The sequence below is a fragment of the Rhipicephalus sanguineus genome, chromosome 3 (genome assembly GCF_013339695.2).
Source record: "Rhipicephalus sanguineus isolate Rsan-2018 chromosome 3, BIME_Rsan_1.4, whole genome shotgun sequence".
In the NCBI taxonomy this organism is placed as follows: Eukaryota; Metazoa; Arthropoda; class Arachnida; order Ixodida; family Ixodidae; genus Rhipicephalus; species Rhipicephalus sanguineus.
Genome location: NC_051178.1, coordinates 180,334,811 through 180,353,255, shown reverse-complemented (window position 1 = coordinate 180,353,255; position 18,445 = coordinate 180,334,811). Strand labels below are relative to the sequence as shown.

The 18,445-nt window shown below is 41.6% G+C and overlaps 2 protein-coding genes across 2 annotated transcripts; one reads left to right on the top strand and one right to left on the bottom strand.

The window, feature by feature from the left end:
- Positions 1 to 539: 539 nt before the first annotated feature.
- On the bottom strand, positions 540 to 8,300 carry LOC119387766 (peroxynitrite isomerase THAP4). Its single transcript, XM_037655274.2, has 3 exons — positions 7,943 to 8,300; positions 6,171 to 6,414; positions 540 to 1,175 (listed from the first exon to the last, which is right to left on the bottom strand). The coding sequence occupies exons 1-3, from the start codon at positions 8,079 to 8,081 to the stop codon at positions 662 to 664; spliced, it is 897 nt and encodes a 298-aa protein (XP_037511202.1). The 5' UTR covers positions 8,082 to 8,300; the 3' UTR covers positions 540 to 661.
- Positions 8,301 to 8,558: 258 nt separating this feature from the next.
- On the top strand, positions 8,559 to 18,103 carry LOC119387767 (ras-related protein Rab-18-B). The gene is made up of 7 exons (XM_037655275.2): positions 8,559 to 8,766; positions 10,972 to 11,027; positions 13,081 to 13,142; positions 13,302 to 13,374; positions 14,411 to 14,529; positions 15,600 to 15,728; positions 17,607 to 18,103. The coding sequence occupies exons 1-7, from the start codon at positions 8,696 to 8,698 to the stop codon at positions 17,700 to 17,702; spliced, it is 606 nt and encodes a 201-aa protein (XP_037511203.1). The 5' UTR covers positions 8,559 to 8,695; the 3' UTR covers positions 17,703 to 18,103.
- Positions 18,104 to 18,445: the final 342 nt, after the last annotated feature.

Here is an 18,445-nt window from a genome sequence, read left to right as displayed (position 1 = left end):
TGCCCCTTCAAGTGGCTGGTATATTTGCTTGTTACACGCAGTATACAGTACGGTTCGCTGACCATAGTAGTTAACTGGTGCCTGCTTGCCCCTGCTAAGTATTAAATAATATCGGCTATTATTCCAATATGAGCTAATATCACTACTAAATAGTATGTACATTAGAATGAGTCACTACAAATGGCAAAACAGCTGTCAAGCTTGCCAGGCACTTTTGTCATTGCATTGAGGTTACCAAATTTAATGTCGGCAAGATGGCTCTCTACTCAGAAACCAGGCAAATGGCTTGACTTGTCCAATGATATCCTTAGCTTACTGAAACATTTCGTACTAGCTATTTATTTCAAAACCACCCTGTGTCAATGTTACAATTAAAGATAAACTGCATGATTGAAGGGTCCGATGCATCATTTGAATGTAGAAAAAATTATGGACAAACGCAAGTCATTTGAATTGATTTTTCTTTAAGAATAGCAACGCTTAGAATGCTGAAAAGCCCCAGACGACTTGCACAGAAGCGACTTGCTGAAAATGAGTCACCATAAGAAATCCTGCTTCAATACCAAACACGACTGCCTCTTTCAAAAGTATCTGTGCATGTGGTTTTAAAAGTTAGTCAAAACTAATTTTCACAGGTACAACTATTAGTAGCAACAAGCCATCATGTGCCACAAGGCCCCTGGTTGCTGCGGATCTTCATTCTCAACTGACAGTTTTCAGCTTGTGCCTTGTTGAGCTGGTTCTGCAAGTCATGGCACCTCTGCTTGAGCAACCTTATCTCATCCCACAAGGCAGACATTGTCATTCCAGTCATTGTAGTTTGCGTCCCAAATGTCTTGTGTTCATCGAGGCACTCTACGTCTGGTCCACTCGAAGCACTGTGCTCATTTGTCACCGAAGGGCACTGTTCACATGCTATCACTTCGATAACCAGTGGATTTGAAGAGCCAGCCGGGGCCCGAGTGGCTTTTGAGGATGGCATGCACTCTATGGTTAGCTCTGTGGTCGGCTCTGTGGGGTAGGTATCCGATTCCACCGTATCCACATTCCTGCGAGGCTTCTTTGCTGTAATGTGGGCACTGTCTACAGCTTTGCTTGTACTGGTCGCTGAAGCAGTTTCCACGGTTGCTTTCTTGCCATCTTGGCCATCGTACAGGAGCAGTTTCTTTGACCTCCTGAAAAGGAAAAAATTAAAAAACAAGCTCTCACAGCATTCTTGAATATGGAATTAGCAGTCGGCAATGTTCTGGCAGCACACAAGATAGCATGCACACTGATTTCTTACTATTAAGCAAGAGCAGTGCCATGTCTGAAAACAATGCTAACCAAACAATGACATGAAATTGTAAACGTGAGCCCGTTCCTACGATTAAATTTCAATATGTGCGACATTCTTGGAGTGGACAAATTTCTTTTCATGGCTAGTATGGACATTCTGTATGAGAATTCTAAAAGGTGCCCAAGGACAAGCCATACAATTGTATATTGCTTTTACCAGTGGTTTCCACAGTAGAAAAACCGCGAAATTGCCACAAAGGCACCACTAGCACATTTTGTCTGCTAATTGCGCATGTAATGTCATGTTATCTCACAATGAGGTAATGTAAATACTTTTCAGTAAGCCAGAATCATGCTATCTTGAATGTAGTCAACCATTCTTTTCAATCCACTGCACATCAGAAAGCTTTCCTAAAGAATTGTGAGCCATTCCACTCTGTAAAGGTGGATCACCTGTTCACTACACAGAGGTGACATGGTAGAGGCCACTTGGTATCAAAGACCAGGTTGTCAACATGCCCATCAACATTCAGACCACTGTGCGGTGTCTACCACAACACATCGAGGACGACACCACCATCGAGGTGCACATTAATTCATGTTTGCTCGCCAATCCCACCAACCAGACCGCATTCTCCGCTTCGTGACATGCGTCGCCCTTCTCTGGCTTGCTTCACTACAACACACAGTGTGGAAAAGCCAGCTTACAAAAAACCAAGCTTACACCGATCCCCTAAAAGTCTGCTTCATTTCTAAACACAAATGCATTGCTGGGAAGACATTTTTCCAGGGGCAATAGACACAGTTTTATATAAAAATATGAAGGCCCTAGGACTTTTTTTTATTGTTTTATAAATTGTTTGCTGTTGCCCCAAGGCATACGAGTGGACAAATGCTGCCACCTGAGAGAGCCTGGGGAAACTAGCCACTTGTTGATGGACTGGAAAAATGCACGGACCCCTAACTATATACAAGTTCGCTGTAAAACTGACAAACATGAGTGTTGCAACATGCCAATAAAGTTGCTGTTCACCTGTTCGGTTGCTTTGTTAATAATTATAGTAACTTAGAGCTTTAGAAACCTGGCACCATAGGTCAGCAAACTCACTCATGAGTCGACTCACTCATGCTCACTTAGGCTCAGATCGGGCCGTGAGTCTGAGTGAGTTCGGGTGAGTAATATTTTGGCGAGTTTGAGTCCGAATGAGTCCAGTTGAGGAAAATATTGGTGAGTGTGAGTCCGAGTGAGGCCTAAGCGCAAAATAGATTTCTTGAGTGAGTCCGTGTGAGCTCCACCTTTTGTTGCTGACTAATGGTCCTATCTACTTGTCTTCAGCATTATTATCAGCCTTATATTGGCTTACGTTTATACTCAAGTCTATTCACACATATCTCAGCACACTAGCATTCATGCGCCACCTCAATATTTATTGATCAGAGACGTGAGTTAGGGGAAGGGGTGCCATGACCTTCCCGAAACCTCTTTCATTGAAAGGTCTTGATAAAAATATCTCGTGTGAGTCGTGTGTTTCATAAAAATGTCCTTACTGGATTGATATATGATAATAATGATATATGACGATAACTCGTATTTGAAGGTACAAGATCAAAAGGCGTATCGTAGAGCACTGATTATGTGAGATATTGGCGTTAGAGGATTGACACCATGATCGAAAAAGCTAATTTTATGCCAACGGACTCATGAGTCGACTCACTCAGGCTCACTCAGACTCAGTAGAAGCTGTGAGTCTGAGTGAGTCTGGCTGAGTAATATGTTGCTGAGTCTGAGTCTGAGCGAGTCCGGCTGAGAAAAAGTTTATTGAGTCTGAGTCCGAGTGAGTCCAGTTGAGGAAAATTTTGGTGAGTCTGAGTCCGAGTGAGTCCTCGGAGTAAAACATATTTCGTGAGTGAGTCCGAGTGAGCTCCAATTTTTTTTGCCGACCTATGCCTGGCACACCGGTGCAATAGAGATCTAATATAATGTATTAGATCTTTATTGCCCAAAGTGGGAAGCCGTACAACGCTTTTCTTCAAGCCCCCGTGTTTATTTTAGGTCTATTCTTAACATGTCAAAGAACAAGGCACTTTTCCAATGCCAATGCCTTTTGGTGCTTGGCCGGTCGTCAGAGTGATGATCTGCCTAGGTTATCAATGGGACCAGCCAACCGTGACTGGTGGATGATAAGGCTAGCATTGAATAAGACACAACACATTACAGCAAAATACCGGCCCAAGGCATAAGGAGAAACGTGGATATGAAAACTATTTTTGTCATTTATGGAGATAAAGTGATCAAATTTGGCAGGCGGATGTGATTTGTTATGCTGATAACAAAGCTGAATTCGCTTTTGAGCTATACGTTCTAGTTTTTGAGTTACAACAATTGATAGGCTCTCACTGTCATCCCAAAATTAATTAATTAATTAGACTTAAGTTTGTGAAAATTTTTCTGTAACCATATTCACAAAGGTCCATTCTGTGGATTAGCACTATCGGTTCATTTTTGAACATTTCAGTAAGCACATAAAAAATTTTTGAGATGTCCTGTACATATTTCCCTAATTACAACTTTTACAGAAAGCAAATTATAAAAATATATATGATGTGCAGACAAATATGGACAGCCTTACGGCACTCACCAATGTTTCAGGATGTAAGTGCAAAAAACGGAATGGTTTTATATTTACTTTTCATGAAATGGCACCGAGGTGACTAACAGCAACTGTACAAAAAATGAAAGCTGAAAAAACAGAGCACAAAGAAAATGTAGCTCAGAGCTAAGAAAACAGAATTCAGCAGGGAGCTCGTTTGATTTTTCATTGGAGAAATGCATGTTTGTGGCTATTTTGAGCTCCAATCTCTCCTCTTTACAATGGTGCCAAGATGGCAGCACTGTGTTAAAGGAGTACTGACACGATTTTGAGACATCACAAAAGGGGCATTTTTCGTTTCCTTGGTATGCAATGTCAACGATCTCCACACACCGGAGTCGCACAACATGTATAAAATATTTTAATTTGACTTTGAAGTTTTCGTCGCTGAGCATCTGCAAGCCAGCCCGACTGCAATGGGCGTTATCCCGATGAGTCAACACAGTTACCCCAATTTTGCGTGCTCTGCGTCCTGCATATGCAGCCTAAATCGCAGAAATCACTATAGGATCACTGGACGACAATTCACTCATCATTGTTTATGTGCACCACGAGCAGATGACGGATTTGCCGCTAGTATGTTGTGAATTTCTGTATCCCCGTGATGTCACACTGCTATGAAACGTCACTAAGAAGCCACCCCCTTGATATCGAAACCGAAAGTGTCTTTTTAAGGTACCGGTAATTAAACTATATTCGATGCATTTCCAGGCACCGCAATACTCGTTTTAGGTTTCTCGACACCAGTATTTTTATTTAGAGCACTATTCCGAAAATTTTTTAAATTCCTATCAGTACTCCTATAGGGGAAGCTGCAATATTTGCATTTTATGAAGCTTTACTTTCTCATAGTTTTTGATGACAGTTTTCTCAACTTCTGCTGCTTATTTTGTTCTAATATTTCACTATGATGTCAAAGATGGTCTAAGGATTGTAAAAAAAATTAAACTGAAACTGTGTGTGCGTGTGTGTTCCTTCGTTATGTGATTGTCTCCGCTGTGCTTTTACCATTAATAAAAATAGACTACTAACGTGCCCAGATTACCATTTTGATGAAAAATAGAAGATTTTGACCAAATTTACCATTCCAATTGCCACATGCCCCCCTTAAAGGGGTCATGAAGCACCCCTTGGGCTTGTTGAAAAGCACATCCTGTGGAAAGCTGACACGGCTATTAACTGCTCTGCCAAATATTACAGTCGTGCGCGCCGCGTAAAGGTCACAAGCGGAGCGCGAAGTTGCCGTTTCCCCAGGCACCCTCTTTTCAAACAGAGGCCGGTTCTCACTCTCCTTGGTGGGCGGGGCGTCTGCACGTTGACGTCGCGGATCTGCCAGTTTACGTCGCAAGAGACACAGCATCCTCATTGGCCGATAGCCGACGTAAATCGAGAGCGGCGTTTGGATCAGATGCGCTTCTTGCCATGGGGTGCCGCCACTTGCCGGCGCCGCACTCCTCAGTACATGGTAGCCGCACTCGCGCACGCGAATCACAGCGGGAGAGCGATCGCGTTTCATGACGCGCGCTGACGTAACTTCTTTCCCCCGTGCCATCCCTCCCTATGTAGCTTCCAGTGCGCTCGGCGGCACGAGAAAAGAGAGAAAGCGCTGAGAGCGTGCGCCAAACCCCCGTAACTCCGCTCATTCTTGACGGATTCGAGAAATTTTTGCGGCAATCGATTCGGGAGGCAGTAAACTCTGATACTGAGGTCATTAGATCATTACTTGGAAAAGTGGTTCATGACCAATTTAAGTGGAAGCCAGCCCACCATAGGTGCAAAGCCTCTTCGTGGTGTTCCCATGACCTCCGTGATCGAACGGCATATGCTCTAATCTTGACGCCCACAGCGTCAATTTGATGGTTTCAACAGCGTTCTCTAGACTGCTGTTGCTAAGCCAACTGATCGGCATGGTGACAAGTCACCCCCACGGTTGCAAAACCCCAGCAGTGGCTGTGCAAGATTTAAACTGTTTGTAAAATGTAATGCCAGAATTCTATTTTTTTTTAAGAATACTTGCAATACCAATATAAGTCGTACACTATATTTCCAGTCCGTGGTCACAGTGCCATCTGGCTATGTCGTGTCTAGTGCACGAAATCGCCTGCATCGTGATGATGCTACCTGTGCTACGAAACAAACTTTCTCTGCAGTGCTTCAAGGCCCCTTTTAGCCTCATTTAACAGCAACTGGCACTGGAGATGCTGACAAATGTAGCTCCTGTGACAGGAAGTGCCCACTTACGGTGGATGTGTCGATACCGTAGGAAAAGCTTCTGTAAGGCGTCGCTGCGGTAAAGTGCGAGCCTTTCTTCTGATGCTCTCGGCAGAGCGCTGCATGTAGGCAGGGTATCCTGGAAATATGGAAGGCACTGCATTGGGTTTCAAGCGACGACGCCCTTTCGTGCCTTCCTTGTAGTCCTCCAGCTTGAAGTGAATGCTGCATACTTTCGCTGTCTCGTGCGGCTGCCACAGCGTATTGTTGGGACCTGGAACACAAGTGCACGTTTACGTCATTCACTTTTCACATATAGCACAAAATGTGCCGAGGCGTTGATACCTTGCAATGTGACAAGTATAGTAAAGTCCATTATAGCATACTAGCAGAAATTTCATTGTTCGTGGTTTTCACCTGAACTTCTCCTGCATGGAGCACTTCAAGAGAATACAATTCTCAATCTTTGCCCGTCACCTCTTGTTCTGCTTCATACAGCAAGAGGAAATAAGGGCATTACGTCAAGCTGACAGTCCAGAAAGGAGGATATATATTTTCAAAATAAAGCAATCCTTTTATATAGAATACACTTAATGTTATTTCCGTGCCACTGATATCTGAATTCAAGAAAACGCTACCACTCTGTTTCAAAGTTGATACATTTGCATTGATTCTCAATCTAATCTCCTTGCAATAGGACAAATATATGAGGCCCATGTAATTCAACGCAAGCAATAAGTTCTTCAAGCTGAACAAAGTGACGTGACCATTACTTTAACATTGCATTTGTTCCTAAATTTATATCATGGTCTTTAACATAAGACATAATGCAAAAAATATATATTTTACGGGAACTCACATGCGCGTAAAGTAATGTGTAGGCATTTTAAATCCCCGAGTGTTTGTGCTTTCTTGTTAACTGGCACATGCAAAGGGTGTTTGTTAGTGTTTTGTTATTGGTAAACTGCAGAGTGCAAATTAGGTATGGAACATAGAACACACACACGGCACAGGACATGCGCTGTGTGTGCCCATTTATGTTCCGTACCTAATCTGCGCTCTGCAGTTTACTATTATGAACCAACTAACCCAGCAATGGCTTCCCTTAGTGTTTTATTCTGTGGGTATACAGTGCGCCACAATTTAAAGGAATTGAAATAATTGATGCCAATAAAGACTCTATAGCAAAGAACGAACTTACTAAAATGCTTTGTTGAGCGTGTTGGTTCATTCTGTAATACATTGAGCGCAAACGGATGAGACACAAGAAGACAAGACAACTACACGAGCGCTCGTGTAGTCGTCTTGTCTTCTTGCGTATTTCGTCCGTTTGCGCTCAATCTATTTCAAAGAGTGAACCTTACAACCAATGCTTGGCGTTAATCACATTTTTTTCCCACTTTGAAAAGTAATAAAGCTTAGAATAAGAGAGCTGAGCTAGTTGGTAGGTATTCATGTTAAAATGACAGGGCGTGCAAACACGGACACAAGAGAGAAATCGGCGTTTGTGGTGTCTTGACTTTCCTCTTGTGTCCGTGTTTGCACGCCCTGTCTTTTTAACGTAAAGTAACATGCCAACATATTCAGCAGCATGCCGATTGTAACAATAACGGTCCCTTCACTTTGCTGGTGACATCCTAATGGCTAGAACACGTAATCAGGGCTATTCACGAGTATGGTAGAGCAGAAAATAGCATTTCATGTTTTCGTTTTTCGCTCTACTATTTGAAATATGCGGCGACGAAACCAATGCCCCCTTTTGTGGAGGCGCAGTAATCGGCCACGACAAGTTGTCGCCTTGCCTTCGCGGGAAATAGCTTTGATCCATGCTTCTCTAATGTCAGTCACGGGAAACTCGTGGAACGACACACTTGGCTCGCCGTCAGGCTTGCATTTTCCCGTGTGCGATGAGCAGAGAGGCACGCAGCAAGTCATGGTCATGTTGAAGTGACCAGCTGTCGCGACGGCGATTATCACAGGTTTAATGAGAACACGAGTAGACTAACAGCTGCCCACGCGATAACACCAGTTTCTTCAAACGTGAGGTGCATCACTACTGCACAACGAAAAACATTTTCACATAATTTGTCCACTAAAGGAAGCAGCGTGCGCACACGCACACACGCACACACATCTAAACACTACAATTGGAAGAGTACGGAGCCACAGAAGTTACGCAGAAGCGAACAACGTTTCTAGAACTACTTTGGAAGCGACAACGGCGACCACAATGACACAAAGGGGCGAGCGTTGCGTATTATACGCATGTTAGGACAGTTTCAGCCACCCAAAAATCATAGAATATACACGATATACACTAATATGTAAGATTTTATACACAAATACTACTACAAATTGTTTTTCTTTTTTAAAGGAAGTGTTCACGTGGTACTGAGCCAGTACATTCTGACTCTGACCGTGCTCTTTTCATAAGTTATGTTTTGTTGTGGCGACCTCTCGCGTTAGCACGTATCAGCTGCTCGCCCTTCCCACTGGACGCACGCATGTTTACATCGGCGCCTCCCGAAAATTTCGCGCACTGACCAACAGAGGCCATGGATGACGACGGTGTGCTCACGACGCTCAAAATTCTCATCATAGGAGAGAGTAACGTCGGAAAATCAAGGTGAGCTAATCAAAAGTCACCGCAATGCTGCCTTATCACTCATTTCGTCAGCATAAGCCTAAGGATTTTGTGATAGCTGCGAGCGAACGCTTGATTCATTGCTGTTGCCAAGTGCGTCGGAAGAACGTGACGCGCGCTTGACTTTTATTAAAGACGGCGTGAAAGAAATGCGAGAGTTTCCCACGAGCTTAACGTCGCTGTTTCGGGCGATGTCTTTGCCGTTGTTTGGCGTCGTGTTCTCATGGGAGAAATCTCATCCATTAATTCTCCTCCTCATTAAACGGTGGCTTGCCGATCATACGAACGATGACTCATAGAAGCATCAGGTGATAACAGTAGCGTGCTGTGACTTACTGGTGTCAGTTTCTTGTAGAGCGCGTCGCGAAGAAATTTCGTATCAGAAACTGAACCCGACGTGTCTGAAGGTTCTTGTTTTCGTTCTGAAAATTCAAAGAAATGCTTTGTATGTCGTTCCCCCTGTCATTTGTTTTTGTATCGTTAGTTTTTGTCTCGATAACTTGCGAAAGTTGATTGTAGATTTGTGTACAAAAGCTTGGAAGTTCAGTTGTATAACGAGGAAATTCTTGTCAACTTAGATGCCTTAATTCTTTGGAACGTTATTTTTGTATACCTGTAATTAACTCGACATCAAATGAGCTTAACCGAAAGTCACAGCGTCTAGAGTGAGAGTGTCAAACCAGACACTACTCTCAACAGAGTGCTGTTAAAATGGTTAATTTCAGTCATTTGAATAACTTTGTCTTGCCTACTTGAGTCATAATACAATCATTTCATTATACTTGTAAAGGGAAGCTACTCATCCGTGCAGAGAAATTGTGTATTTTACTTACTTTAGCCACTCACTGGGCTCAACCTGACTCTGGTGATGGTGTGGGTAACATAAATACCTTTGCACTTTACGATGTTGTAACAGCAATGCATGCAAGGGTGGCCCGTCAAATAATGCAATATAAGCTGCAGCCACGGCCGCACAGATATTGTGGAATGGTAGGCGAATTGGCACTCCTTGCTGAAAAAGCAGGAACTCCCATTACTTGGTAAGGGAACTCGGGAATCAAAGACAAAATGTGACTGTAGCAGGTACAGTCAACGATGCCACTTAAACAAAGCAGCCATGTGCATCCATTAAGGCGCTTTAAGCATCATGACTGGCAATGCAGTTCGCTTTGAAGAGTCCAGGACAAAGTGTGCAGTAGCTACTATGGCAGAAACGTGCTAGGTGGATATGCATTCATGGAAGAAGATATTGTCATTTACATGAGCATTGCATCAAGCTATGAATAAAATCCAGATGGGTTCCACCTCTTGAATGTGCCTTCCTTAGTGCATTTGCTATCAATTTGAGCCTACACTGGAGCAGTACAACATCTTTTGTAGCGTCAGAGAAAAGTGTAGCTTGCCGTAAAATGTGCCTCACAAGATGTGCATTGAAGGCTGAAAAGTGGTGGGACTTGCATTTGAAAGAAAATGCTTGCAAGGCATTATTTTATCCATTTATTATTATCATTGTTATTCACAATGGATGAATTGGAAATGTTATGTGTTATAAGTAAAGAAAATCTGTCATGTAGGTTGTCTACCATTGTCATGTAGGTTTGAACTTCATGTGTGTGTAGGCGTCTTTGATAACATGTTTGCTTTTATATAAATGCTGCTTACAAAGAGGGCTGTAATTCTGTTCAAGGAAAACAGGATTTACATAATAGTTAACAGATAAATGAATAAGTAGTGGTGTTTTACATGCCAGAAGCATGATCTGATTGTGAGGCACATTGTGGTGGAATACTCCAGAATAGTTCCAACCCCATATGGCTCATTGACGGTGCACAACACATAATGCGCAATCATTTTTGTACTTCACCACCATTGGCGACGGCTACTGTCGCCAGGTTTTGACCCCGAAATCTCGAGCTCATCACTGCAATGCCATAGCAGTTGCACTACCTTAGTGGGTGTAATTTGCAGGTGCTGTGTACAAGTGAAGAAAGGACGTTATTGTTAATGAAAATTTCCAGGCCAACATTGAACTTCAATACTTAAAGCTGTAATCAGCTTTAAAGTAGAATTATTCTTTCACTTCCTTCTTTTTATTCACATTAATAAGCTATTATGTAAATAATTCTCAGTTGAATTGCGTTGACTATAGTGTGCACTGGTGCAACACGTTTTCTTCTTCCTCCACAGTTTGCTGCTTCGATTTACGGATGATGTGTTCGACCCAAACCTGGCAGCTACAATAGGTGAGAATTTGTGTTACACATTTTTTCAAATTCAAATGAAATCTTTATTTTGCATATTATGGTTACAGCGTTAAGGATATACAGAAGAGGGTCCCAAGGTCAGAAAACAGGTACCGGGACCCTCTGTGCATGATAATTAGATAAAAATGACAAAATAAGCACGAAAAATGAACAAATGAAATATCAAGTCAACCTAAAAACAGGAGTACAATAGTTATACAGAGAAAATACTACGATAATCGGAGACATCACCATTTTTGAGCGTACAGAACTGTTTTCTAATTATTGATAATAAATATATACACATATATATCCATATATATCCATATATATTCATACTAACACTGAAAACATATAAATGAATACAGAATGAACTGTAATAATGCATTTCACGTAATGTTCCCTGATAAATATAGAGGAAAGGGAGAAAAGCAAGAAAACGGTACACACTATGAATAATTGGTATAATTATTGGTTCAGGAAATGAGCTTTGAGTGTTTTTTTCAATGCAGTAAGAGATGCCAATGTTTTGATGGGATGAGGAAGAGAATTCCATGTTTTGATAGCACAGAACGATGCTGTCATTTTACCATAAGCTTTAGGCAGCAAGAAATTATTTTTTTGAGCAAAACGAGTAGGGTTATTATTCTTCAAGGAATCTAAGGAAATAAACTCGTGGGTGAGATCTTTATTAATTAACCTGAAAAGCAAGGTAATTAAGTTAAATGCAAATAAATCATTAGTGGTGAGCACTTTATTCTCCATGCGTACGATACTAATATTATCGCGACTAAGGTTAGAAATAATGCGCAGAGCTTGATTTTGTATATGCTGAATGGATGAGAAATGACACTGATCTGTGTTTCCATAGGCAGCGATACCGTAATTGATATGACTATGAATGAATGCGTGATAAAGTAAAAAGAGGGCAGGAGTAGACAGACAATGTCTAACTTTTATTATTGCTCTTATGCCGAAAGAAGTTCTTTTCTTAACTTGTGAAATGTGTTTGTTCTGGTTCTTAAAAGCTGTGCTAATAATTTTTGGCTCAACTTGCTGCCTTAACGTAAGCAGCAACAACGCGCATTAGTTGGCAATATTTTGAGGACTTTGTGCTACAGCGGGTACCCTTTTGGGCAAACGCTATCAAGCTGAACAGCTTCAGGCCCCTTGTTTAGCTTGCGAGCCCCAGATGTCCAGAGCACATCTGCCGAGCTTATCTTCTGATAAGATCAACACATTTTTATACTTTCTTGGTGTTTGTCGGAAACCATTTATGGAGTGATTTATCTTAGCACAAGCTTACACAATGACTAATAGCTCTTTTACTCTTCTTTATAATCGCTAAAACTGCACATTAATTTTAGGCAGCTATCTGAATGAGAAAACAATGTCTAGGTGTTCTACCACTCCTTTATCTGGACGGCACTGTTGTATAACACATGCGTGACACACATTGCAATGCTGAGCCTATTATCTTGCTAGATTTTCCTGTCTGCTTCTGAAGGTGCTCACTCACATTTTCGTAAAGCATACAGCGTATGTGGGACACAACAAAAAAGTTAACATAGGCAAAGTCATGTAATTTCAAGCCTTTTTTTTTCATAAAGAGCAGTCATGCACTGATGCTGGAAGGAAAAAAATTTAAAATAACATGATTGCAAGATTGGTAGGATATCAGAAAGTAGTGTGATGGTGCATCAGAAGTGCACTGCAGCTACAGTGGACATCTCTTAGGATTTCAAGAAATGTTGAATGGGAACATGGCACCACAGAAAGTTAAAGAGAAGGTGTTCTTCGTCAAAATTAGGTTGTGGTAAGTGGTTATACGCATTGACCTACATTCGCCTTGGAGGTAGACTGCTTTGTCTTAGGCTTGCACCTGCACTGGTGTATTGACTTTTGTTAAGATTACTTCAGAAGCTGCACTAATAATGTCACCTTGATTAACTTAAGGGATTATCTGTTATCTATAGATTGTTTATTAGGGGTCATTCTTTTCACCTTGCCTACAATTGATCATTTCTCCCTTTCTCTCCCTCTTTCTTTCCAGGTGTCGACTTCAAAGTTAAAACTCTCACTGTGGATGGGAACAAAGCGAAATTAGCCATTTGGGTATGATTGCCCGATAAGAGTATTTCTACTTTGCATTTTTCTTTTAAAAAATGATGTCTGGAATGATATCTTAGCACATATATCGTATGTACCTGTCCTTTGACTCTATAGTCTCCATGAAAGTGTCATTTCATAGTTTCTGTTTTATTTCCATTTCAGGACACAGCAGGTTCAGAAAGGTTTCGCACTCTCACACCAAGTTATTACAGAGGAGCTCAAGGTGCAATCCTTGGTATGTTGCCCATAAACTCCGTGGTTTAATACAGTCTTTCTGTTCCTGTTTTACAAATGTTTGCATTGGCCAGGAAAATAAAATAAAAACAGATGAATTGAGCGCTACTTAATTAATTGTCACAAATGCTCGTGCGGCATATTTTAAGATAGGCGCGATGACAAAAATTTGGTCCTCCTCTGTAAACCGTGTTTGACAAAAACACCATTGTGTCATGAGCTTACATCAATTATTACATGTAAGAGGTTAGTGGATGACAAAAATGGTGCTGTAGCAGATGGTACCGATTGTGCGATCATGATAGTGAGATTGTGTTGCAGCATAATGTAAGAAAGGCTGCATCTATTTCGGGAAAGTTGCTTGCTGATCACTTTTTTGATGCCTTCACATTGGAGAATTGATAGTACTTTAGTATAAACTGATAAATCTGTTGATGTTGCTGTGTGTTAAATGGGGGGAAACCCTTCGTCAAGCCTCAATGGGTTTTGCTTTCACCCTATAGCATCACTGTTGTGACTGCTCTGTTGTCTCCCATTGATGTTAAGATAAATTAAATTGAATTGAAAGCCATTTTCTTTGTGAATATATTCCTTTGAAAAGTTACTAGTTGGTTTATATTTGCACTTTCTCTGCCACCTAAGCTAGATATTGTGCAGTTGGCCTTGTGTATTTGGGGTAGTGAATTCTCATCTCTAAGAATGTGGTGGTCAGGCCTGGACTTTGTGTATTACGGCAAAATCATATTTTAAATGGTTGTCTCCTGCATAAACTGGAGTTCATAAAAATTTGCCTAACTGCTAAACAAGGGCCTTGTGTAGCTTCTCTAAGACATAACATTTCCTGCTGAAGCATGTTGCATCACATTCTTTCTTTGTGCATCCAAGAAGTTATGATAAAGATGACAATGAACATAATTAATAATCTTTGCGCAGTCCTCTTTCTTTCTAGCTTTTCGTGCCAAGAACCGTACTTTGGGGTAAAATACCTCTAAGGTGTGTGCTCTCTGTGTCTTTATTCCATGTGCACACAAGTGCAGTGTACGACGTCTGCAACTACAGCACGTTCCAGAAGCTAGACCACTGGCTTGCTGAGCTGGAGACCTACTGCACGCGGAACAATGTTGTCAAGATGCTCGTGGGCAACAAAATTGACAAGGTGGGTCAAATTATGGCCGCGGCAAAGCTGATAGAGCAGCAATGTGCTCATTGCACTGTTCTTGCACTGCATACATCTGCACTTGCCCATGGTGGCAGTACTAAGCTGAATTCTTCGTTAACGCCTCTCTCAGCGCATACATTTTCTAGGTAAGGCAAAGATTTGTCGAGATGGCCATTATTCCATGTCTCTTTGTGTTTTTCATTAAAAGGAGTCTACTACATGTGTTATTAGTTCTGGTATTACTTTCAAGTATAACTACACATGCAGTTTATAATCTCGTCCTTGTATGAATGCACTTACCATGGCTGATACTTTCAACCCACCACTTCGTGCTTGGCAACACAATGTCATAGCCATGTTTGTAGTTGGAGCTGCATAGTACATGTTTCTGGCTCAATTGTTGTAATATGTTGGAGCTTCATGTACAGTGCAGCGCAGTTCAAATGCACAAAGTGACGAAATATGGGAACATGTCGTCTTGCTTTTTCATACTTTGCTTTATGAAAGTAATTTGCTGTATCTTTGCGGTGCATGGTGGCAGGAATACGCCACAATCCAACGCCACTTGGTTATTCAAATTTTGTTGTGGGCTGGGAGACCTGCCTGAATCTCTTCTCAACTTCCTAAAGGTCTCCAATTAGGTGTTTGCTTGTGCAGTTTTTGTCTGTTGGTGAGGGATGAAAGGAGGAGGAGGAATAAACTTTATTGTGAGGGATGAAAGCATCATAATTTTTTTCATTCTGTATATTGTGCATAGTGTAAATAAGAGAACAGTTGGTACACAGATAAACCAGTACACAGATACTCTTTCATTTGCATGTATTTTTCTTGCACATCTGTCTTCATTTATATGAATAGTTGGTAAACCCGGCTTGGTCATCATTGATGAAAAGAACAGCACTGCGGACAATTTGGCATCTTAATCTCTTCTTGTCTTCAAACTCTACCAGTGATTGCACTATCCAATCTTTGTATTTCTATAGTGTGTATCGTATTAATAAGCCAGTGTTGAAACGCTGCAACATTTTTTGAAGGCTACTTGTTTTCCTCTTGTTTTTTGTGCTTAGCATGAAAATCGTGTGGTGACCAAGGAGCAGGGTATGAACTACGCCCGGAAGCATTCCATGCTTTTCATTGAAGCCAGTGCCAAGACGAGAGATGGAGTCCAATGTGCCTTTGAGGAACTTGTAGAAAAGGTGATTTGGCGTTATTCCTCTAAGAATTTGCACTTTACTTGATCATTCTATTCATTTGTGCTGTCGCTGGCCTCGCAAAGCCATTTATGCATATTGTGAGTACCAAATTCTGCTTGGCAGAGCCAAAATTCTTTTCTTAACGAGCTCACTGTAGTGTCGCCGCCGGAAGTACCGCCCGGCGGGCCAAGAAGGGCGGCTCAGCGCCGGAGCGCACGCAGTTGCGTCAAGACAGGCCGGAAACGGGGATGGGAATGTAGTTTATTTACAAAGAGATTGATCATACGATTTCGTACATGAAATGCCCATTGTGTGGCGCTCTGCATCACACAATCGAAACCGAAATTGGTAAGGCGCCACACCACATCATCTCCCCCTAAAAGGAAAGGGGTTGTACTCTGTATATGACATTATACAGTGGTAAGGCACTGAAACGTTTGTATGAAGTAACACGTTGGCACACAATCCTTGAACATCTTGTAAGAAAATGTGCAAAAATAAGTAACATCATTATACACTAGTTATCACATGTAGGAATGTATTCTTTATTAGGACAATATTTATGTGACCAGAGTTGGCGTAGTTTGACTAAACTTGATGTAATGGATTTTTATTTTTATTGCATGAGCCCATTTAGGAACTGGTATAAGTAGTAGTTAGGAACTTAGTGTCAGTCACCATTATATGTTCCCCAAAAACAGGATTATGCAGTAAGTAATATATGAAAGTAGTATATAAAGTAGTATATAAGCAGTATGGTAGTATGTGAAACATGAGTATTATGAAGAATATATATATATCAAGGAACGTAGTCCTTGTACCGTGTCGGCTTTCTTCAGTGCCGTTTGGGACGAAGGGGACGGTTAGTAGAAGAATTTGAGCCTTGGGGCTCACCTACATGCTCATCGGAGAGCGAACGCGGCAGAGTTTCAAGATTTTCTGTAGATGGCATATTAGTTGACATATCTATCCCCCCTTCGAGAAATGTTGCATTGGGGCTGGGCACATCAGCCGATTGTTGTGAAGGTGCCTGCAAGGTGGTTAGTGGAAGTCGCACTAACTGTGGAACTGCAGAAGAACATGGACGTGGGGAGGAATTATGTTGATGCATGGACGATGTGTTAGGTGGAGGACATGAATTCTGCTGTGCGGCAGAAACTTACATTGTTTTCACCTCGTCGCCACTTTGTAGTGTTGCCACCGGAGGTACCGTCTGGCGGGCCAAGAAGGGCGGCTCAGCGCCGGAGCGCACACAGTTGCGTCAAGACAGGCCGGAAACGGGGATGGGACTGTAGTTTATTTACGAAGAGATTGGTCCTACGATTTCGTACATGAAATGCCCGTTGTGTGGCGCTCTGCATCACACAATCGAAACCGAAACTGGTAAGGCGCGACACCACACTCACAAACACTAATTAGGTGATAATGTAACAATGGCCTGACATCCAGATTTCTGTGCAACCAGAAAGAATACTAAATGCTACCTTATATGATGACGCAAGATTTTAGACCACACAAAATATAGATGCATGCAAGGCTCTGAGCGAATTTGCGAACTGCCATGAATTCAGGTTTTTTGATGAATTTGGCAGCTTTTGGTGCACCTTTTTCTGTTTCAGGCATCTTGCTTTGAGTGGATTATTCTCTAACTATAGAATGATTCCAATTCACATGATTAAATGGCACTCTAGAAAAATATTTTCATCATCACAAAAATAGTGTGGACAATTTTTTTTAAATGTAAGTTGTATAAAACTAGTTTTGCAAATGTTCTGGTGCATGATAACAGTCATATGTGCCGTCAGGTTTTTGGAAAGGCAGAATGATTTGTTGGTTCACACTGACCTTAATCTTTTCCTTTTTAAAATGACATCTTTGCAGATCATCCAAACGCCTGGTCTGTGGGAGAACCTCCGTACCGACGCGATCCGGCTCAGTGAACAGGCGTCAAAAGCTGGCAGCTGGTGCTATTGCTAACACCGGCTGTTTGTGTTCCATGCTGCAGCTGTATAGACTGTTGTGCACGAGCAAATGTATATTTAACAATGGCACCAGAAGTGTAGCTGTTCACCGTTCATTTTGTGGCGGGTCCAAGAGCGTACAGCTGCATGCTAGAGTTTTGGTGCATACACATTTTTAATATATTAAAAGTAAATTTAAAACCTTGATGCGTTTTACCTGCTTGTTTAACGCAGACCTTGTATTGCACTGGCATGAAACGTTAAGTAAACTCACCAAAGAATTAAGCTCTTTGTCATGTGCTCGTTGTCTAAATTGTTGAATTGATTCTTTTTATATATGTAAAAATGCTAATCGGCTTCCTGCTGGAGCAGGCTTGTGTTGCTACATTTTGCGATAATAAACACACTGCATTCTCAGAGTATGTGAAACACTTCTTGTTATTGATCAATCACTCCACTATGTGAACTGGTGCTCTATGCGGTTCTCTATCACCATCACTTTCCCTTATAATAAAATTTACAACCTTTTCATCTGCCATTCGCTTGTATTGAATTAAAATGTTATTAGGTTACACTTTGTTGGCTCACCATGCATTTTTAAGTCAATAAGACTAATGTGAATCCATCGGCAACGAGGTGCCTGCTATGCAAGTGGCCATTCAACGTAGCTTTTTAAAAAAATACTTGATTGCTTGGGAAGGTTGCGACTGTCAGCACAAATAGCTCTGCAAGCGTCGACCACAAAAGGAACGCAGCCTT

Excerpts from the sequence above, each read along its gene's own strand:
- LOC119387766 (XM_037655274.2), bottom strand. The coding sequence starts at position 8,081 with ATGACCATGACTTGCTGCGTGCCTCTCTGCTCATCGCACACGGGAAAA. Across the intron at positions 6,415-7,942 it reads CAAAGCTATTTCCCGCGAAG|GTCCCAACAATACGCTGTGG; the intron begins GCAAGGCGACAA and ends CTTGTGTTCCAG. Across the intron at positions 1,176-6,170 it reads ACGGTATCGACACATCCACC|GAGGTCAAAGAAACTGCTCC; the intron begins GTAAGTGGGCAC and ends TTTCCTTTTCAG.
- LOC119387767 (XM_037655275.2), top strand. The coding sequence starts at position 8,696 with ATGGATGACGACGGTGTGCTCACGACGCTCAAAATTCTCATCATAGGA. Across the intron at positions 11,028-13,080 it reads AAACCTGGCAGCTACAATAG|GTGTCGACTTCAAAGTTAAA; the intron begins GTGAGAATTTGT and ends CTTTCTTTCCAG. Across the intron at positions 15,729-17,606 it reads TTGAGGAACTTGTAGAAAAG|ATCATCCAAACGCCTGGTCT; the intron begins GTGATTTGGCGT and ends ACATCTTTGCAG.